The following is a 22706-nucleotide window of genomic DNA, read 5'->3' as shown; positions in this document are numbered from 1 at the left end:
TAAATCTTAATGAAATTACACCGCAATTTATTCATGAGATAAAGACAAATGGCTATGAGGTCATCAGCTTTCATGTATTCCTACCAAAAAAAAGGCTAAAACATCCCTACTATTAATTTAAGTTGAAAACCAAGAATTAAGCGTTTCTTCTTCTGAAGAGGCAATGTACGAAGAAAGAACTTTAAATCCTAAGTGATAAGTTTGGCTCAAGTATACATTCTCTGGTTCAAGAGTTTGTTTATATATTCCTATTACACAAGACTGAAGGAACCTAGCAGCAACTGACCAATACAAGAGCTCAAGTTCAGAGTGAGAGAGGCTGTAAACGCTTTGATAACCTCTCAACAAGTGGCCGGCAGATCTGATTGCTTCTTGATGCGTATCACCTTGTTGCACTCGGAGCATTATCATGTACATCATACATATGGCAACTTCAAACACTCTGTAGGAATCTGAGGTATCCCCAAAATCAAGTATACCTGCTATTTCATGAATATCACCACGCTGACTAGGAGCGACCAGTATGTTCTCATCATTGAGGTCACCATGGATTACATGTTTATCTAGATTAACAAGCTTTGGAATGACTCTATTGACAAATATGTTGAAGACATCTTGGAGTGGTTTTGAGTCTTTAACACCCTGGCTTGCAACAGATATGTAACTTTCAAGGTTAGTTAACTGAGCCAAGTCCCATTCTTGTTTCACTAGATCACTAAGGCCCGCATGTTGAAAACTCTGGATGAAACCACAAACCTTGCATTAGTCAAACATTTTATCACTATACAGTAGAAGGCAAAAGTGGTATAAAATGACTATAATCTAAAGGGTCCTAAAGGCATGCTTGAAGTGAACAGGTTTGTCATGAATAACTTTCTGTAGTATTGAACAACAAAAAAAGTTGTCCTTTGAAATAAGACTGTTTTCAGTGTTAACTCCTAGAACTTCTTATCATTCATCATGCTATCAGAGAGAATCCTGAGCTCTTTGTCTTTGTTCTTTGAGAAGAACAATATGAGAGAACTTTCACCAGCAGAGGGTGGGAAAAACCATGATAGCACTTGATCGACATCCAAAAAAAAACTCAGGTTTCAACCGACCAGACAGAAAAAACCTTATTGAGTGCCCATCATTAAAATGTAAAATCTTTGGAAAATGTATTGAATGATGCAACAACCATTTCTATTGCATTTTTGTTGCATGTACAGACACTAAATCATGGTTGCCACGGTGAGAGGTTTCTGAAAATCCCAAGATTTTTCCCTGACTTTTTCCTAAGAAATGTAAAATTTCCCCAACCAACTGAATAAACAGTTTATCAATTAGTCCTGACAATGGACTCAACCCTTTCCTTACAGCCATCCCTTGCACCCATTTATTTATGCTTTCAGCAAGTTATTTACAGTGTATATGAATTGAAAGTTCTTTAACATGACTTGTTGTTCAATTTCATGAACAATAAACTAACAATACATCATGATTTATTTTCATAAAATGTACAAAAGAATTTTAAGTGTTAATAATATATGAAATAAATCATATATGAACTGTGGAAATGAAATGAAAATGAAGAAATGATCGTCGTAGTGGACGCAATTTATGCAATTGTGTAAAGAAGCCTGAAAAAAATTCAGGACTTCAACGGGGTTTGAACCCGTGACCTCGAGATTATACCGGTAGGATGCTCTACCAACTGAGCTATGAAGTCACTGACGTTAAGAGCAGGTCAATTGTGGGTTCATATGTTCCTGTGAAAGAAATGAGTGTTAATGATGTATGAAATAAATCATATATGAACTGTGGAAATGAAATGAAAATGAAGAAATGATCGTCACAGTGAACGCAATTTTATATGCAATTGTGTAAAGAAGCCTAAAATATTGCGAGGTCACGGGTTCAAAGCCTGTTGAAGTCGTGAATTTTTTTTTTCAGGCTTCTTTATGCAATTGCATAAATTGTGTTCACTGCAACGATCATTTGTTCATTTTCATTTCATTTCCACAGTTCATATATGATTTATTTCATATATCATTAACACTCATTTCTTTCACGGGAACATATGAACCAGCAATTGACCTGCTCCCAACATCAGTGGCTCCATAGCTCAGTTGGTAGGGCATCGCACCGGTATCGCGAGGTCACAGGTTCAAACCCCGTTGAAGTCCTGAATTTTTTTTTTCAGGCTTCTTTACGCAATTGCATAAATTGTGTTCACTGCGGCAATCATTTCTTCATTTTCAGAATTTTAAGTGTTAAAACAAAATAACATTGGCGGGAAAAGATGTACTCTTACAATTTCACTTTTCCACGACAGACCTCTTTCAAATATTTAAATTTTCTCTGACAAGAAAGTGAAATTCCCTGACTTTTCCCTGACCTTGAAGAATTGTTTTGGCTGACCATTTCCTGTTCCATGTATAGTGGAACCTCGATATAACGAACCTCTATATAACTAAGTCCTTGGTATAATGAATGACTTTCATTACCACTGTAATAGTAAAACATATGAAAAAGAACCTTGATATAATGAAACCTCTTTATAGCAAACAAATTTTGTCAGTCCCTTGGCCCTTTGTTATATTGAGGTTCCACTGTTTATACTGCTACGTTAGAAATTTCTGCAGTTTGGTTGGCTTAGAGCAGTGGCATTTCAGCTTAATTTGAAATACCTACATGTGAAAATGACAAACCTTGTTTGGGTAGTAGTATAAACAAATAATAGCACGATTTGCATGCGATATTTGGCATAAATAGCACTCGTGATATTTCAAAATTGTTTCAAATTTATAATTTTGTATAACAATTTTCAAATATCACTCGTGGTTTTTATGCCAAATATCACTACAAATTATGCTATTAGCAATACAAATAGACACTTAACAGTTCAATGAAACATGTAGTTCACACAAGGTTCCCAGGCATGTCTTTACTCACTAGGCACTAATGTGAACACATCCTTTCTTCAAATACCCATTCCACAATTTGGACTAGCACTAGGGACCTGAATGTCCGTGTTTCTGCTTAAAACCAATCCACTCCTTTGAATACAAATTAGTCACATTTCGAAGTAGCCTTTGACAAGGCAAAATGGGGCATACATGCACTCAGTTTCATATTGGGTACCTGAGGTGTGAACACAACACCACTTTGAGCCGGTAACCAGCCTTATTGCTGCAAAGACACCAGGCTTCGCAGCACACTAATTCAGTCGCGTACGTGACCAGCCTGGGTTACCTGTGCCAAATGCCATCCGCTTTTGAGCTATCTTGGATGTAAATATGTTTGTATGTAAGTTTATCACTGGATTTGCCGTGATTTCAAGTTTCGTAGTTACTAAAACAAGGAATGACCTACAATGATCTATAATGACCTACAATGACCTACAATGATCTACAATGACCTACAATGACCTACAATGATCTACAATGACCTACAATGATCTACAATGACCTACAATGACCTACAATGAGCTACTATGAGCTGCTAGGAGCTAAAATGAGTTAAAATAAGCCCTACAATGAGCTACAAAATGACAGACAATGATGTTAAGCTATGTTTGTCGTGTGTCACGCTTGGATGTGACACTAGGCTCATGGTATTAAATTGCCAAGCACATTTTGAAAAGGCAAAACAAAAATAAAGCCTGATCTCAGGTAACTTGAGAAACTTGAAAATAAATTATTGCAATCGCGTTTTTACCGGTAACACTATTATACCCTGTATTGATGGAAGTCATCCTGCGCCTGCGTGAATCCTGTATTGTCACAGTACTGTGACTTTTGTCCAAACCATCCCTTGCAACCTTTCCCGTTAGTTGTGTTTTGTGTTGTCTTTTTTTTCAAACAAATTAAACAGTACTTTGACAATACACTGGATTCACGCAGGCGCAGGATGACTTCCATCGATACGGGGTATAATAGTGTTACCGGTAAAAACGCAATTGCAATAATTTATGTTCAAGTTTCTCAAGTTACCTGAGATCAGGCTTTATTTTTGTTTTGCCTTTTCAAAATGTGCCTGGCAATTTAATACCATGAGCTTAGTGTCACGTCCAAGCGTGACACATGACAAACATCATTGTCTGTCATTTTGTAGCTCATTGTAGGGCTTATTTTAACTCATTTTATACTTATTTTAGCTCCTAGCAGCTCATAGTAGCTCATTGTAGATCATTGTAGGTCATTGTAGATCATTGTAGATCATTGTAGATCATTGTAGGTCATTGTAGGTCATTGTAGATCATTGTAGGTCATTCCTTGTTTTAGTAACTACGTTTCAAGTTTGTCCCTCGGATGGAGGCTATTTTGTTTGCAGTCAATCGGATTCAGAAGGAAAATCTAAAGAACACACGAGGAAAACTCAAAGCCCGGGAGATATCCTGCTTCGTATAAACCTTGTCACGGTTTTCGACGCCATTTTGACGAGTAGGCAAACGCGTGAGAAATTGCAGTGTCTGTATGAGAATCTAATGTTGAATAATTTTCGTAAAACAGCTGTTCTGAAAAAAATATCAATTGTAAACTAAAGGAACAAAGCAAAAGATTGTCCTAAAAAATTTTGGGGCCGTACCTGTGCTTAAATTTCTCCAGAGGCTTGCTTTAGATTTTCCATATATTTGTCTGTAATTTTCCCGCGACTTTCTTACAGACAAATGTATAGAAAATTTTACAAAGTGGTTCTAGGTCTTCTAGTGCATGTAACGCCCTCAAACTTTTTCAGGAGAATCCTTAGGAGTGAAGCTTTAGTTTACAAATCTAATTTTTTTCAGAACAACCGTTCTACGGAAATTATTCGACATTAGATTCTCATACAAACACTGTAATTTCTCACGCGTTTGCCTACTCGTCAAGATGGCGTCGAAAACCGTGACAAGGTCTATTGAAAGCCACGTTTTTGCAAGCGAAGAGTACAAATTAATGCAAATGAAGGTAAACAATTCCTGTGAATTGGAGCGATACGTTTCTCAGAATGATTTGAAAAACCAAATCAATGTTATTTAATTTAAGATATGACCCACTAATCGTTTTTCTAAGGCAATAACCTATTAGTACAAATGGCTTATTGTTTTAGCAAAATAGCCTATTAAATAGGGCCATTATTGAGGCCTTCGGCATCACGGGCTATTCACTCAGAGCCCATTCGCGCTCGAGAAATAATTGCTAAATAGTCACCCGTGGTGTGAGAAAACACCACTTTGGGGCGAGAGGGATGCTGAACTTTCAATTTGATCGACGCAAAACTTTATAGCGAACCGCACTGCGTATAAAAAACGTATTTTACCTGTAAAGCTTTATTCATCTTCGCGATGTAACGACCCAGACTGAAGAGGAGATCATTCGTGCAACGAACATCTTTGAGGAGCTTCCCAGGCACGTAGCTCAGAAGTCGAACGGCGTTAATTTCGCGTGGGATCTCCTGTATTTTGGCGTTTTCTTTACTACCACTTAAACCATAAGAGGACAACTGGCATTCCATTGTGAGTTCACCACTTAACGACTTCACTGGAACCGGGCAAACGAAGCCATGTTCTTTCAAATGAAGCAAAAGTGCATTTTGTGCATTAACATATGACATGTTTTGTGAATCGACGTGGTTTAATATTTTCAACACGAATTCATCTTCACTGGAACTCCCTTGTTTGTTCTCTTGGCTAAGCAAAACACCTTTCAAATAGAAATTTCGGTCGTCGTAACTGACAAACTCCTTGGCATGTGAAAGGTCGGAAATACGAAGACCAAACAATAAATCTGCAAGTTTGATCGCACCTTGTTTATCAACATAGGGTCGTGTTAGTGTTAACTGCCCTCCAGTTAGATCATTGTCCATTATTCAGGGTTCTCGGGGAACGAGGATTTATCATTAGTAAAGTTCGATGATTTTCCTTCTGCCTCGTACCCAGACGTCTCTCTCCACAGGTAGCCCCAGCTCGAAATATGAGTAAGGGCCTATACATGTTTACTAGGGTGGGGGACCCCGGACAGGTGAGTAACTCTAGCTCCTTTACAGGCAATCTTAACAACCCCGCCATCTCGGGGTACACTTTCTCAAGATTATTGAATGGTCGCTAAGCATGTAAACAAGAAAAATGCTGCCAAACCACGTTTCTTTGTGATTAATGCTCTTCTACACTCACGTGCTGCTCTTGCTGCAAGGTTCAGTGCTGTGACATTCTATTGTTACCTTTACTAATGATGCAAAGCCACCGCCAAAGTGAATTTAGCACGAATTCAATATCGCGAATCCGACCACTGATAGGCGGGTTACCCACCTTGAAACGTTTACGTGGCAAAATTTCACCCCAGCTGAGAGAGTTACCCGGTCTGGCAGACCGGGCTACCCGCCTTGAGAGATTATATGGACAGGTGGGTTACCCCACCTTAGCGGGTTACCTCACCTACCTGGGGTCCCCCACCTCCATGTAAACAGGCTCTAAAACGTCAAACTTCCTAGTTACACACTATTTTTATGGACGAATTGTCGTATGTGCTTACCCAATATTTTGTTTCCTGTGTTCACGTTCGCTTTTATTTTTCACTGCTGCTCATTTTCACCTTGCTGGCGCTAGCATTTCTCATTTTCTCACCGTGGCTTTCAATTTCCATGTTTTCTTCCTACGAAATTCGTCTCCTTTTTTTTCAATCTACGATAGTGTAAATATAAAAAATAACGCCGAAAAGACACGAGTTGTCGGATGAATTTCAGGCTACCCGGGAATACGAATTTCGCCTATTCCAGGTAAATTCCAGGTGAACCATGCATAATAGGACAAAAGAGTTAAGGAAGGGTTTGGGCACCTTGTCCCCATTCTCCCAACTTTGCCCTAAGATAGGCCAGAGTACTGCGAGGTCCAGAACTCTCACTTTCATGACGAGGCTAAGTGCAAATTGAGTTTAACTTGCGTGAGAATGAAAAATCATTTTCTTGCCCCCTCAAAATTTTGCATAAGCATTGTTTCAATTTCTCTTGGGGCGGCTGTGAAAAAAAAAAGGTTATGCAAAATTGGGGGGGGCAAATAAGGTGCATTATGGAAGATGTGCAAGTGGCGTATAGGCTTTAAAAGAAGGAGCATCTTGTGAAAGGTTGAACCCAGGAGTCATTTTATAAGTAGGTTGAGTATGATCGTCCGGGTTAACGTAGTCCTGGATAGGACTGTTACTGACAGTGACTGACGTTTCCACAACCTGTGCGGCAGTAATCTTCAGAGTCTAAGTGAGTCGTATAGCGTCAGTTGATTTTAAACTCTAGTCAATGACCTGATATGTCCCGATGTTATTGGTCGTCTGTCAGTTAAGCAGTGATACTATTGGCTCAAAAAGCTTAGCCACGAAAGGTAAGGAGTACTTTTCTTTCTTCACTTTGTGCCCGGAGCTTCGCACTCTCACCAGAGAACTATCACCTGATGCACAGGCTAAAAAATCACACAAAAAATTGAGGATTGGTCGAGAAAGCAACCCTAGATATTTTTCAGCCAATCCTGTATTAGCCTGCGCGCAGATGAAATTAAACTCTGGTTAACTCCGTCTGCGAAACAGCGCCGAAATCCTTGTTCTGGACTTCCAGCTGTGTACCCAGATTTGAGTACGCACCACGATTGGCCAGTTAAAAAAGGCCTTTGTTTTGTTTGTCGTGATCGCCAATCAGGTTGAAGGGAAATTCGAAACGCACTTCCGGTAATTCGTTGAGTCCTTTGGAGGTCCAGAACAAGGATCTCTGCGTTGTTTCGCAGACGGTACTAATCAGAGTTTAGTTATCGTCTGCACGCATGCTAATCCTGTATACACACAGTATGCAAGAAGGTACAACAACAACATTGAAATCACGAGAGACCAAAATACTTTTCAATTGCATTTTTTATATATATATACAGATGATATTCCGATAATAAAAATGATAACTTCCTACAACTGACATTTCTCGTCAAGTTAAATTTTTGCTTCAAGGATGAAGACCAAATAACCTGCAACAATTCTGTCGTCTCCTCTCTGTGTGACGATGACAGGGGCACCCAGCAACCAAATGTTTCCAAATACGTCAGAAGGTCTCAAATAAATTTCTCTATGCTTTAGTTTGGTTAACTTGGAGTTGAGCTAAAAACTGTTTATCTGTTCGGATATCTTGTAGTATCGCCTCCCACACAGGCGTTTTTAGGGAAGTTCGTCTTTCATCCCTCCCCACAGGATAAAACGAGCTCCCTAAAAACGCCTGCGTGGGAGGCTAGATATCTTGGGGAAATTTGGGTTCTCTCGAAAGTTCTAAGTGGTTTTTTGGTCTTCTCCGAAACTCTTAGTTACCCTGATAGGTAACTAACAGCTTTAGAAATTTCTGGATAATATTTGCTTCCTCGAACACTGAACAATTATTTTAAAGAAAAACGTCGTTGGGTGCCCCTCATGTTAGACCCATGTAAGAATTAAGTGGAAATGTTGCTGGGCAACCTGATCCAAGGAAATGCCCGGACCGCTCGGTTTGTTTTCTGAGACGATGAAAACATTCGGAATCACCTCGAGCTTTTAACGAAGATGTATAAAAGACTTCTTTAGTAGCAAAGGACATAATTTTCCCAGTATGCTATTTGTTTTTTCTTTCATCCTTTGTCTAGTTTTGGAAACTTAGCAAGTTATTCTACTTTTCTATGAATTTGTGATTCTTGTATTTAACTTGAACACCTTTGTGAGACCGGAGGTTGGACCGGAGTAAGGAGAGGAAGGCTTAACAGAGGGTGACTACCTTGACTGTAGATTCTGTAAAGAAGTTTGTGAAAACGACGTGTATTAAGTCTAGATGCTACCTTACTTATACTCTATTTCGTATTGATTTAAAGACCCTCAGGTGACAATTCGATGTATTTTGAAACAATTCTAGAGTATTTTTTTAAAAATTTCCTAAGCTATATGAATGAACGCCTATTTGAATGTATCAAACTAAATCTCATTCACTTCGCTTAGCACAACCTATCGGCTATTATCACTGAGTGTCATCTAAATTCAACCGAGATTGGCGTCTCTTCATTATGTTCAGTTCCACCTTCAGCGCGGCAAGCTCTGCTGCGTTCTGCTTCTTCTCTTCATCAAAGTCATTAGTGAGCACCTCGATCTCTCGAATAAATTTCTCTTCTTGTTTCTTTAAACTTTCATTAAACTTCTTCTCCATTTTGTCCAGCATCTCTCTCAGGCCAGACACCTCTTTTCGTAACTTTTCCACCTCGGCTGGGCTCGTTGTCGTAAAAGGCTCTACTTTTTGCACCGGTGGCGTCTGCTCATGTGTCTCCTCCTTGTGAACTGACTTTCGCTTTTCTAACGCGTCAGTTTTGGAGGCCAATATCGGCAGTGCAGCCTTAATAAGGGAAAGGAAAAAACACCGGAATCAATAATTCGCCACTTTAGGAACAAGAACGAGTGTGGGCCGAGTTAACATACGCATTGAATTCTGGGACTGTTACTATGGACAGGGAAAATACTGATTGGCGGCCAATAAATGAACGGCGCGTGGCCTGTAACAATCCCAGAAACAATTGCGCGACATATTTCGGCTCCAGTTCCCTTTTCGTTTTCTTAAGTGGCGAATTTACAAAAAGTTTCCGCAGATTCCGGTTGGAAAGTGGATGGAACATGACCTTTAGGGTCGTTCCAATTGGAACGTTTCCGGGAGCAATGAGATGTCTGAAGAGGTAGTGCTATTTTCCCGGTCGAAATGTTCCAAAAACTGAATTAGTGTTCCATTTCTTTAAACGCATCTTTGATACCAGTTTTAAAGGGAAACGCGATTACCGTACGAAATTTACCAGGCCTGAGTTTTGCTTACCATTTGCCCAAACCGTGAACCGACCGTTTTGCCCAAGTACATGCATACATGGCAAACAACCAGCGAATACCAATGTAGTTAAAAGTACCACAAATAGCTCTTGAAATGCTTGGGTCGGTGATCATTTCACCCTCGAGGGATGCGTCCCGGAGGCTACCCAACACTGAAAAAATCTTTCGAACACTTTCCAATTTCAAGCTAAGCCATCCAAAGATAACCTAAAAACACACAGTCTTCAATTTCACGATCCCAGATCATTCTGCGCAGGTTTAATTTACTCGTTCATGACAGTCAACTTCTCAAACTCATTAATAATTCATAAAGAAAAAACAAAGGAAATTTATGTTTAATGAGTGTTTGGAAATCAGAAGAAAAACTGCTCATTTTTGCATCCTTAATTTCTCCTTCTAAAATCATTTTCTTTAAGAAGTAATATCAAGCATTCGAAACATGTTTCATCAACCGATGAAACATCTCACCTCCGCTGCGCGTCGTATTTACAACAGTCTTCTCGGTGTTTCATCTGGTGATGAAACACGACGTCTCATGCTTGATATATTACAGTAAAACTTTTTGGGCTTCGTTTGATGAACCATCTTAATTAAATTTTCGTAAGTGTTCTTTGCTGAACACACTTGGCAAACGAATGGTATCTGCCCCCTCCACACACTTTCCCAAGGCTAAGAGGGGATTGGGGAACAAGTGGGCACGCGAGACAGGCCGCGCGAGACAAGCGAGAAGCGCGAGAGAGGAAGGATGGGAACGAGCGTAGAGCTCCTTTTCCCATCATTCCCTTCGCCCCCGCTTTCCTTTATAAACCCGCGGAACCGTGTAAGTGTTTGAACGACAAACAATACTGTAATCTGTACCACAATTTGCACGGCTCCGTGTAAACGGTTTGCACAGGTAGAAAATTGGTCCGTTCAAAAATTTGTCCGGACCCGTGTAAACAGGGTCGAAGAGACGCGCGAGGTCTCTCGCGCGGCCTTTACGAGAGTCTCTTTTTTTTCCGTATTGTTCCCTGCCCACCTTTTCTTCTAGCGGCTGTTTCTTTTCTCGAGCTTCTCTTGCATCACGTTTCCATGCAGGCTCTTTGGGTGGTTCTTTGGGACGTGAAGGAGGATGCTTGATTGTTTCCTACAAGAAATACAGCAGATTACAATTACCTCAAAAATCTAAAGGGTGAAGGTGCACACGAGTCATGAGGTCCTAGGGCTGGGGTGTAACCTGTTCTTCTTCTTCTTTTCTTTTCACGGGGAGCCAAAGACTTTTTTCTGTAACATAACTCTTCAAAGGAGCAAATATTGCCTCGAGATTTAGGCTAAGCATTTCTGGATTACCGTTCCATTCGTCTAAGATATTCAATGTTTCGTACAGTAACTTACCTACGATTACCGGAGGTTGTGTTTTTTACATTTTATTACCAAGATATCAACATTATAGCTAAAAAATGGGTCTCCTGAAAATCTCGGTATAAAGACAGAACGTCCCCTTAAATTTTCTAATGAAAGTTGCTACTCCTTTTCCTGGAACTTTCGATCGCATCCTTCTGGGTAGGTAACAGTTTCGGATGACAAAACAACCTAAAACTTTCGATTCGACCAAAAGTTTCCCTAAGAAACTCGAACAGATAATTAGTTTTTAAGGCAGCTCCAAATTAAACAAACAGGCTGCTCAAGCATAGGGAACACATTTGAGTCAAATCTGAGGTGTTCGGAAAGATTCGGTTGTTGGCTGCCTCGCTTTACTAACTATCAACAGCATATGAACATTGCAACTTACGGTAAGATGGTCATCTAAATTTCCACTGAGACGAGCCGAATCTAACCGCCCTTCCTGTAACAAAAGGGAATAAGTTACATATCAATTTGGACTAGAATATGGCGACGTTCACACTTGGTACTTGCGGTACTCGCTTGGCATTAATGTGGACGCACCCTTTTTTCAAGTAGCCACGCGAGAATTCGGGCACGTCTGATAGGGTGAAATGAAGTAACTATGTACACAGTCACATATCGGGTACTCAAGTGTACCCACTTACTTGCCTGCGTAGCTGGCGGAACTGTTTTTGCGCGTGTGAGAGTTTTGGCCGCCAGTCTCACATGAAGCAAGCGCCAAAGTTGCAAGAAAATTCCAAGTTCAAAATTTCAAAACGTCTACTCTCCATTCTCCAAAAAACACAATTGCCTTAAATTTGCAATCAATAAAAGTACAGTGAGCAGCTTCAGTAAAGAAAAAACAGCTTTTAAACATCATGTTTAAGCTTTCGTGTGAATGGGACATAATACTCTGCAAAACCTTAGATGGCGGCCTCTTCTGTGGCACCTTGGCTCTGTTAGCAGTCAAGTGATTTAACGTTTCTGTTTCTGGCGGATCATCAAACGATATGGGGGCTGTAACAGAGAACAAGAAACAGTCAACCAACAATTGAACAAAAGGACAAAGTCTTTTTCTATGAGGACAGCACTGTTTGGAATTATTACCAGTTTTGAAAGTAATCATATATAGACATTTGTCTTAAGGCCGATTTAGACGGCACGATATTTGCTTACAACTATCGTGCGCGACTGGCATGCGTCACGACTTTACGACAGATCGTGTGGGGTAAATTAGACCCAGGACATCCGTACTACACATTGTGGATGTCGTAAGTATAAATTGTGCGCGTGTGGATGGTCGAAAGTCATGATATATGCTACACGCGCACGATAGTCGTAAGCAAAAAAACGTACCGTCTTAATCGGCCTTTAAGAGAGACCTTTAAAAGATGAACACTTAGTACTACGGGGGGGGGGGGGGGAGTAGAACCCCATGTTATAGTGACTCACGGGGATAGTCTAAAAGTTAGAATGAAAATTCTTAAAAGAAAACCAATCTGGGCGTGGCTGAGGCGGCTTATTTGATATCTAAAGGAGACCATATTCCAACACAGAATGATTGACATTTGCATTTTTTATACGGATACTTTCTCTATACATGTACCTTTATGCTTTATAATCAAAATTAAAGAAACTTCCAGTCATCTCTGCCTCCATAATAAATGATTCTGGTATAGTTCTTTTTAGGTGCATCATCCGCTCCTTTCATTTTTGTCCTTTTATCTACAGCCATTGCACACTTTGGAAATGTGCCAACAAATTTATGCAATCTGCCTCTGGTATTTGCTTGGAGTAAGCAAAAACAGTGAAATTATATGTTGCGCATTTTTTCTTATAATATTATGAAGCAGTGAACATACCTTCTCCAGTATCACTTGTCTTAATCTCAGGTGTTGGTTTTTTGTCAACCGGTTTTGACCTTTCTTGTACATGTGACATCTCTTTAACGTGTGAACCATCTACGGCATCTTCAGCAGTTTTCTTAAGAGGTGCCGATTTCTCTGTATCTGCTTTTTTCTCTGGTTTTCGTCCTATAATATCTGGTTTCTTAGCCTTTATTGGTAATGGTTTCTTGGGTGGGAGAGTAGGCTTCTGTGGTGCCACTGGCTTTTTTGCAGGTGCTGGGTGGGCCATTTCTGGGGTATGATCCACGTTGGGTTCTTCTTTAGCAGGGTGAGATGAAACAGGCTTCTTGGGTGGTTCTTTTGGTGTGACTTTGTGTGCTGTTTTTTCTGAGTCGGAGTCATCTTTTGCAGAGACAGATGGAGCAGGTTTTTTATGTGTTTCTAACATGGTAATGAAACAAACGTGACTCAGTCAAACTCCTGCTAACAGAGAGTTGTGGGCAATTTCAAAATAACTGATCCGACCAGCCAGTTCCAGAAATTAAAAGCGCCGTAAAAGTAGTCGGAAATGTCATCCGTCGCTTTGCCCCACCCCCCAAATGCAGATAAAGGAAATCAAAACTAAAATCAAAAAATATATACATCATGTTATTCTATTCTCGAATGAAAAATTGTAGTAGCCATTTTTCTTTGCATAATTTGACAGTTGGTATAAAGCACAATCTTATATTCCTAGACTTTTACTCAACTAAACAGGGACAGCCATTGGCTGATTCTTAGTCACATGGCCTTGACTAAAATCAAATGTATCCGATCGTGATACATTAAGCAATGTATCCCACTCGTGATACATTACAGCACATGATGAAGGCATGGTGGAAAGTGGCATGAGAGAGGGCGGGAAAACACTGCTAGTTTTCTTTTTTGTGAACAAACACAACAACACAAACATGAAGCCTCAAGCTAAAAAGCATCGATTTTCAAAGTTATCCCAGAAGAGAAACATAAGTGCACATGTACAAATGTTTTAAACTAACAGTTTTGAGATAATTGGTTGAAATGACTATGCACATACTAGAGGCATTATTTGCATCATAAGCTTCTCTAACTTTTGTAGATCTTCTTCCTCTAGCTGAAGTGACTAAGAATTTACAAATTATTGGTTGTGTTTTCAGCCGTGATTTGAGCTTTGAAAATGGCAGCATGATTTCTTTGACAAACGATGCAAGAAAACGGTGGCATGAACATTGCAATGGATTCTCATTGTGATTGGCTGCTTGTAATTTATGACTGTTTGATCCTGTCTTTTTATTGTTTTATTTCAGTGGGTTAAATTAAATTTTAGCGCAAAATGCGCCACAATGCCCGACAAAGTGATAACAATATAATTAGAGTTTTAACATCAGTTTCATTGCCTCCGAGTGTCACTTATGTCCAGAAATGGAGAAAATGGCCTAAAATAGCCAGCCTCTGGTGATATATCTCCTGAGTGTAGGAATACTCACTTGGTGATTTTTTAAGTTCATCTAAGTTGACTGGTAGCACAGGTACACCTTTCTTGGCTGTGGTAGGTGCAACAGGAGCCTGGAAAAACAAAACAATAAAATTAATAATTATGAATAATGATAATAGCAAGAAGAAAGTTTGAATTAAGAATACAGTTGAATCTCCTCGAGTACTCGATTGCTACAAATATTCCGGCTACAAATCAAGCTGACGTTCACCACCCCACCACATACTTTATCTACAGCCATCTTTTATGATCCATGTTAACTATTTACAGCTGTTACATTCAATTTCAATTCTTGCTCATTACTGCTTTGACCTTCTTTCATGAAATGATCCCCCAGGTGATGATCTGTTATCTGAAAATGATCCCCCAGAACCAATTTCAAAATTTTGAAAATGACTCCCCAGCAAAATGGCCGCCTGACCCTTTTACCCCCCACACCCCCTACTCCACCACCACCTTGCAGGTAATAAATGACAAGCCCTTAAGCGTCCTCCTATAAAGTAGCAAGTTACTAGAACTGGTTCTCACTAAATATTAAACAATTATTATTAGCAGGCCAGTTATCTCTTCCTCAAGGGTAGAAGCTTCATGGAGGTTTGAGCATATCCCTTTTTTGTTCTGAAAATCTTAAAAGCGAAACCAATTACTGAGAAGTGAATTGTAGCAGGGTTCTCCAGAAAATTTACAGTAGGAGGAAAAAAAAAAGACAGTCACATGGCACAGCTGATCAAGCTGATCATTATAGCACTAGCTCCCTTCCATGAGGGGATTCCCCGGGAAAAGTTGAAATTTGGGAGCTCTGATGTGAAAATTGCATTTCACGGCATTTTATGTGAAAAAGAAAAGGGTTTAGCAACAAAAAAGATAAGGAAGCCCAGTGCTCTGAACGTGTGAACAAAAAAATGTTGAGAAGCAAATATGAAGGATTTTATCACTTGCTGGTGAAATTGAATTGTTTACAGAAAGAAAGCAAAATAGGGCCCTGTTGCATGTATCCTACTATAACTGAGGTAAAATATCATTTTTTTGTCAGTCATGCTTGCTAGCAAATTTATACCCGTGTTCAAAAAGGTATGAATAGTATCAATATTATTACTTTGTCTTTCACTGACGTCGTATCTTCTTCCTCAGCAGGCAGCAGTTCAACAAAGTTGTTAGGAAACATGCCAACTTTACCATTGATCTCTCCTTCCCACCAACCATCACTCTCAGGAACGTCCTTGTTAAGTATAGTGATAATGTCACCTTCAACTAAGTTAAGTTCATCTGAATTTTCAGGTTCATAAGGAAACATAACTTTGGCTCTTTCACTGGGCTTCTTACCTAAAAATGATAATAAAATCATAAGTTTTGAAATTCATACATGTACAATGTACATGTATTTAATCCCATGGGAATTAACCGAGGGAAGAAACAGTGTATTGGCAAACATACAAAATAAATTTTCAGTGTAACACATGATGTGTCAACAACAAATATCCAGAGGTTCAAACCCTAATTGCATGGTCCCTATATTAAGAGCAACCTGTAGAGGGTGTGGGAATTCAAAATAAAAAAGACTTCTTATACATTGTACTCACTATCTGTCTTTGTATTATGGCTAAGAGCCTACAGTTAATTTTGGAAATCCACCCAACCTACACATTTGTCAGTTATTTGCTAGCAGATTACTGACTAATCTGTAGATTGCACGCACTATGCATGATTTCAAAGAGCAATTTCAAAACGTGTTCCGTGAGATTCTTTTCTTCAAAACAATAATATTATTTCGTAGATTCAGTTTTTGTGATATCCCAAATAATCAAGGTCTCAATAAGTGTTATCAGCCTTGGCCTTTGGCTCAGCTGATAATACCTCCACTTTGATTATTCAAATCATAAAAAACCTCATCCAATAATTATTTATAATGCAGGGGTACAGATGCACATATAGTTTGAACTTAGAGCAGACAGTGACATTTATGATTTATTAGCAGGGTGTTCATCAGGGTTTTCAATAAGGTTATAAATAGGTGGCAAAAGCTTTACAGTAGGCCGGGAAGGAAAAAACTGGCACCAAAGGCACAACTTGCCAGTGCTGAAGGCAAGAGATTCTAGGGGGCTCCGGGGGCATGCAACTCCCCCACCACCACCACCACAACCTTCCTGTAAAAATTTTGAAATCTGGGCCTCTTAGAATGCATTTCCAGCATTCTGGAGTGCTTGAACAAAACACAGACATCATCAAATTTTGGCTTTTTTATTCGGTGACCTCACATGAATACTGTATTTAAAGTAGGTGGCAAGTTCGTGTGAAAGAGCCAGCAAATTTTGTCGGCCACTGGCTCTTATTGAAAACTATGGTTCATTGGGCATCGGATATTAGAGAATTAACCTTCATTTATTATGCAGAATTCTCTGGCTGACGTTTAGTGGAATAAAATTATGACTATTTTCAATTTAGATGTGGAGCCTCTTTCAAAATATTCTCCTGAGGTGTTACACCTTCCTCCTGCTACCGGAATTTTTAATGAAAATTTGTATTAGTCCAGACTGTCCACTAGTCAAGAGTTTCTAAAAACATTCCATCAGAGGTAAGGAAACATACAGTAGTGGTAGGATATCATCTCCAGTAACTGAAAATCTTATTTTGCTGGTGCTTCGATCTAGATTTAATAAAATAAATGGATTAATAAACATGTGCTGTCTTAAAAGTGCTCTTTTAAAAATTTACAGTGTACCTTAATTAGTCCCAGGAGTGACCAACATCTATTTTCTCCCAACAATATCCATACATGATCAAGAGAATGGGTTATCAGAATTATTAAAATGATCACTCAAGAAAAAATGTTTTGATCTTAAAACCAATTCTCTCAACTAGTTTTTCGAGGATATGTATGTGGAGATCAGCGTAGAGAATTTGTATGTTGATATTGGGGCTTGAAGGGTTAAAGTGCTTACTTGGTGGACATTGAGGAACAGGAGGTGCTGGCCTTGACTTAGCACTCTAAAGAAAGGAAAAAGCAATGGAAGTCAGTGACTTTAAACCCCGAGATATTAAAGCGGCTGTGTCACGGCAGTCCGGTTCATTTTGTTTTAAATTTTGCCAATTACTCGCCCTCAATTGCTATGGAACTTAAAGTAAGCAAGGAAATTACATGTAAATGAGAAAATCAGAGACTCAAGACAAACAAATATGTCTCCTGAGCATTTTTTTTAAGGTTGCATACAGCAGAGATAAACTTTGAAAAACTGTTAGGCTGAACAGTTTTCAAAAACCCTAATTTCAATCCGTTTCAGTCTTCTTCAGTTTTGCCCATCCATGGCATCTGTTGTATCTGTTGTGTTATTTTAACCTTCCTTAAAAGTTTTAAGCGATTATTTTTATGTTTCTCTTAATTTAACGCACATTTTTTAATTACCTAATTTGGCTGAATTTTGTGACACAGCTCCTTTAACCATGAGAATGGATTATTCTATGATAGGCCAAAAGCAAGTGAAGAAGGACATGAAGAAGCTTTGGAATAATGTTTCCTTACCGTCACAGGTGCTTTGGTTTTCACTGTGGATGGTGATTTGCTCGGTTCAGCGTGTAAGACAGAACTCTTCTCTTTCTTTTCTTTCTTGTCATCGTGATGGACTTTCTTGAGTCTCTTCTCAGCTAAAATGTCAGCACTGATGAGGTTGCCAAATCCCATACCCCCTCCAGGTAACTTCTTGGAAGATGCTCCCACACTGGAGGATCTTTTTATTTCAGGTTCCTCCTCATCCAATAAACCATCCAGATGCTCCACACTAGGTGCTGTAGCTTCCACTGAAGAAAAAAATATACAATGTATTGTTAAGAAACCTATTATTAATAATATATCTGTATCTGATGCATTAACCCATTCGCCTCTGAACCGCCCGTAACGGCCTGTGCGGATACGCATCCTCTCTACCCCCTGTGACATCATCAGTTTTAACGGTCAAGGACAACTTTGTAGGCTAACTTGTGCAGAGTGAAGAGATCTTTCAAACCATACCAGAATGAGCACAATTCAGTCAAGGCCACCGGAGAAAGAGGCAAAAAACCATGTAACATTGACCTGAAAATCTCCATGAAAATCTTGTTCCATTCCCCACCTACCTTTCCTTTCACCTAATCCTAAGATCCTAAAAGCTTTCCTAAAAACTCTTCCCACCAAAATGAAGCCTACTAAATACGCAGCAAGAGAAAAAAAAATGAGGCAAGAAAAGCGAAAAAAGAGGGGAGGAGAGAAAGCGAAAAGTAAAAGTCAAGACTGCTGTGTCACTTTTAAACCCAAAAACTATCTTGAAATTTGGCTTTCTGCACATGCCCGAACTTCGCAAGTTGATATTTTGCATCTGGATCAGAAGGCCGTGAAGTGTATGACCTGTAAATGACCGACCGGTAAGTTTAAGCTCTTTATAGCAAGACAGTGACTAGAAAACCACTTGACTAGCTACAAAACACGTTTTTCGGCAAAATCTCCAGGAGCAAATGGGTTAAGTTATGTTTCACCTTCATGTCTAGCATGCTCATGACTAGTGTCAAAGAGAAAATGAAGCCTGACTTCTTGCATCAGGAAAAATATTTTTTTTAAACGCAACAGGTCACACTTACTTTTCTCACGCAACAGGTCACACTTCACCTTCATGTTATGTAGCACACTTACCCCTCTTTTGCAAAATTTTCTCTTGACTATAGAGAAAAATTTAATAAACTGACAAAAAGACAAGTAATGACTAAAGCATAATAGACTCCCCTTGTTTGCGAACTGAATCATACAGTATTTTGTATCTGGCCATAAGAATTATCGCTTTTCTTACATGTACTAATGGACATTACGGACACAACATTTCATGACCGCATACTTATTTTATTAGTGTTACAGTTTCTATGGAAACTGTAAACACAAAAAGTAAGAAACATTTAAATTCCTCTTTGTAAAATCCTAAGAAATGAATAGCACTTTGCAAAAGTTCTGCCAAAGGGGTCTCATTTGAATGGTAATACCATGAGGATTTTATCCACAGATTTTAAAGTAAGCATGACAAATATTTTGCCATAATATGGTCTACGAGACAAAGGGATAATTCATTTCTAAATACTTATAAAAGGGAGAGCCCCCTTCGCCGCCTGGAATTCCCAATGCCCCAATGCCCCTACATTAGCTGGGTACAACGACAATCGTCGTTTGTTGGAAAGACCAAGTGTGAAAACCAAGAAAACATTGGGAGACAGAGCTTTCCAGGTAGCTGCTCCTTTCCTATAGAATAAGCTGCCAAGGTCTGCACGCGAAGCAATGAACTTAGAATCTTTTAAGACTTTAATTAAGGCATTTTTTATTTAAGGAATCATTTCAGTTATCTTAGTATATCTATATCTTTATTTGTAATTATCTTTTACTCATTTAATGTAAATATTTTTTATGATTTTGATAGAAAGATTTGTAAAATTTAGTTATTATTTACTATTGTGATGTGCTTTTGAATATTTTATAGAAAAGGCGCAATACAAAAAAAAAATGTTATTGTTATTGTTATTGTACAGATATTTTCTCGAAAAACACATGGTTTATTTTAGACATACAATGGAATTACCAACAAACAGTTGTATACAGTGTACACGTACATGTATGGTGTACAAGGGTGAGCAAATGAAGAATCTACATACGAGTACAACAAACCTAGCCTGAGAAAACAGCTGACATTGTCATGACACCACCACTGGTTTCCCTATAAAATGACATCTGAGAAATGAGTGCAGAAATTCCATACTGATGACACATCCCTACCCAGATCTGGGTTGTGCTTCTGATTGGTCGTGCCACATAGGAAAATAACTTCAATCAATCAGAAGCACCTGATGTGAGTAGTGACACGTCATCAGTATGGAACTTCTGGGCTTGTTTCTCAGACTTCATTTCGCAGGAACACCAATGGTGGAAATGCAAAATGTTGACTGTTTTCCCAGGTTACAACGAACCTGAATGTTTGTGTTGTGTCTCCATTTGTGCAGCATCCTTTTCATCAATGAGCTCTACAAAATTTGAAGGGAAGACTCCAGTTTTGTTGGCCAATTGTCCTTTCCACCAGCCTGCTTCCTCTTCACCCAGAACATTCACGATTTCACCGACTTTTAAAGTCAATTCATCCTTGTCCTGGGCATCATAATCAAATGTTACTCTTGCCTTCTTTCCTGCAACTAAAATGATTATTAATTAATTAAAATAGCGCCCAATGACCAACAAATGCTCTAAAGGCTGGCTTTCACTAGCAATGGAGTCAGAGTTGGAGTTTTAAAGAGCCCTTATGACTTGAATTAGTGAAAATCAAAAATCAAAGTAGTTAGTGGAGTCATTAGCGAGACAGTTGGCTTTTCACAAGTGAGGCAGAGAATTTGAATTCACCCCAGTTGAGAAACAAATCCAACTGGTGGTGAGAGAAACCTGGGAAGCTGGATTGTAAACCCGATCCACTGACCACTCAGTAGGATTGTATGATGCTTTGCGATCTTTTTACAATAGTTGGCAAGATAACCACAAAAACAGGCGGCAAAGACCTAAATCTGTGTGGTTTTTATTAAATATTACTCAACCCTAGTGTTGAATAGGTGGCACATATTCCAATGAAAGCAGCACAATTGTCGACTGCTGCCTCATTTTAACTGGGCTGTAACATATAGTTTAACATGATAGCTTCAGCTCAGTACTATAGAATTTATAATCTTTACCAGTAACCAGAAGTTCATAAGTTTGACACTCCTGTTAGAAGAATTTGGAAGAATTTTTTTTTTCTGAGTTGCTTATATAAACATCATAATCATTCTCAACCAACGTTTCAATTTATAACTGACATCCAAGAAATCACCAGAAGAGATCTGAATCTCGGTGAAAAAGAAACATTTGCAATGCACCAGACCTGCGACTTCTTTACTTGAAACATAAGTCAGCTTAAAGCTTACGGCCGCAGCTTATAGGAAAGTGAAACTACAGAATGACCTTATACGTTTGCAAATATTTAAGGCTTCCACGATCTGAGATCGTGAGTACAGGAGCTGTCAATATTAACAAACGTGTGTATTAAAAGCAACAGGAAATACTTGAGAAGAATCTATGACGCTCTTTATAGTGACTTCTCACGATTTCTGTACAATTATTATTTGGGTAACCTAAAAATAACAACTACGTGAAAATCAATGGCTTGCACATTGTAGCTTGAGTAGTCCGCGGATACGTGAGCCTATGTACATAAAGTTATAATAAACTCATGACTGTAAAGTGAACTTACCATGTTATTTTTACCAAACAAAACCTTAGTCGACCTGAGGATTAAGGAAAAATGCCAACGTGCAAAAGCCGTGAAAATTTCTCACCTGAATCGGTGTTATTATCGGAGGACTCCGCAACTATTTCCTCAACAAAATTACTGGGAAACATCCCTCTTTTTCCGTTCAGTTCTCCCTCGCACCATCCTACATCCGTATCAACTATACTTTTAATCACGTCTCCAACTTCCAGAGAAAGTTCGTCGTCTTGTTCAGCCTTGTAGCTGAAGGTTACGCGAGCTGTGCGACCTAGGAACAAAGAGCCATCTCCGATTCAATTACTCTTCATTGACCGGTTAGAGAACCGCCTCGGTTCATTACGACAACGACATCCTCAAAACAGATTACAAGGCCTAGGGCAAAGCGATACTTACTCATATCAATAAAATAACAGAACAAAGACAACAGCAGCTGAATTAGAGCCGTAAAAGACGCCTACATTTGGAGAGAAACGAACTAAACAATTCCTGTTAACTGCAGAAACATGGAATATTTTTCCAGTGTCACTTGGAGGTGTACTCGGAAGTAATGCCGAAAGACACTATGGGAAATATTTTGTAGCTTAGCATCCGCGCATTAGGCTTCAGTTACCTGGGCAACAGGAGGCAGGGGCGGTGGGGGAGGCGGGGTCTTTTGCTGCTTGCAGTGCGCCTTTTCTCTTATCTCAGCCAGCGCGGTTGCAAACCACGACGTTATGTTAGGCCCAGTTCATACGTCGTGCTTCTGCCGTGCCGAACTTAATTCTTGAATTAAGTTCGACATAAGCACGGCAGAAGCACGACGTCTGAATCAAAGTTTTTAATTTAGTGCGGCAGAACAATTAAGTTCGACAAGGTCTGCCGTGCTACACGACTCTGG

The 22706-nt window shown here is 39.3% G+C and overlaps 2 protein-coding genes across 3 annotated transcripts in view; both read right to left on the bottom strand.

The window, feature by feature from the left end:
* LOC140952145 (hydroxylysine kinase-like) lies at positions 1-5862 on the bottom strand. Its single transcript, XM_073401575.1, has 2 exons — positions 5281-5862; positions 1-738 (listed from the first exon to the last, which is right to left on the bottom strand). The coding sequence occupies exons 1-2, from the start codon at positions 5824-5826 to the stop codon at positions 118-120; spliced, it is 1167 nt and encodes a 388-aa protein (XP_073257676.1). The 5' UTR covers positions 5827-5862; the 3' UTR covers positions 1-117.
* A 1954-nt stretch (positions 5863-7816) lies between these two features.
* LOC140952123 (uncharacterized) overlaps positions 7817-22706 on the bottom strand; it is a 57476-nt gene continuing 42586 nt past the window's right edge. The window contains exons 1-12 of one of the 2 annotated variants that reach the window (XM_073401552.1): positions 22223-22361; positions 21897-22097; positions 20508-20726; positions 18055-18329; positions 17477-17522; positions 15634-15860; positions 14530-14608; positions 13040-13465; positions 12100-12194; positions 11584-11637; positions 10831-10938; positions 7817-9333 (exon numbers count right to left, since the gene is read on the bottom strand). In XM_073401552.1, the coding sequence (XP_073257653.1) occupies positions 8965-9333; positions 10831-10938; positions 11584-11637; positions 12100-12194; positions 13040-13465; positions 14530-14608; positions 15634-15860; positions 17477-17522; positions 18055-18329; positions 20508-20726; positions 21897-22097; positions 22223-22226 (2103 nt within the window). In that variant the 5' untranslated portion in view covers positions 22227-22361 and the 3' untranslated portion in view covers positions 7817-8964. Of the gene's footprint in view, positions 9334-10830; positions 10939-11583; positions 11638-12099; positions 12195-13039; positions 13466-14529; positions 14609-15633; positions 15861-17476; positions 17523-18054; positions 18330-20507; positions 20727-21896; positions 22098-22222; positions 22362-22706 lie in introns of those variants that run through there. The other variant, XM_073401559.1, reaches the window with a different exon arrangement.

Source organism: Porites lutea, chromosome 1 (assembly GCF_958299795.1).
Source record: "Porites lutea chromosome 1, jaPorLute2.1, whole genome shotgun sequence".
Lineage (NCBI taxonomy): Eukaryota > Metazoa > Cnidaria > Anthozoa > Scleractinia > Poritidae > Porites > Porites lutea.
The sequence above is the reverse complement of the archived record's forward strand: the minus strand, read 5'-3'. Positions and strand labels throughout refer to the sequence as shown.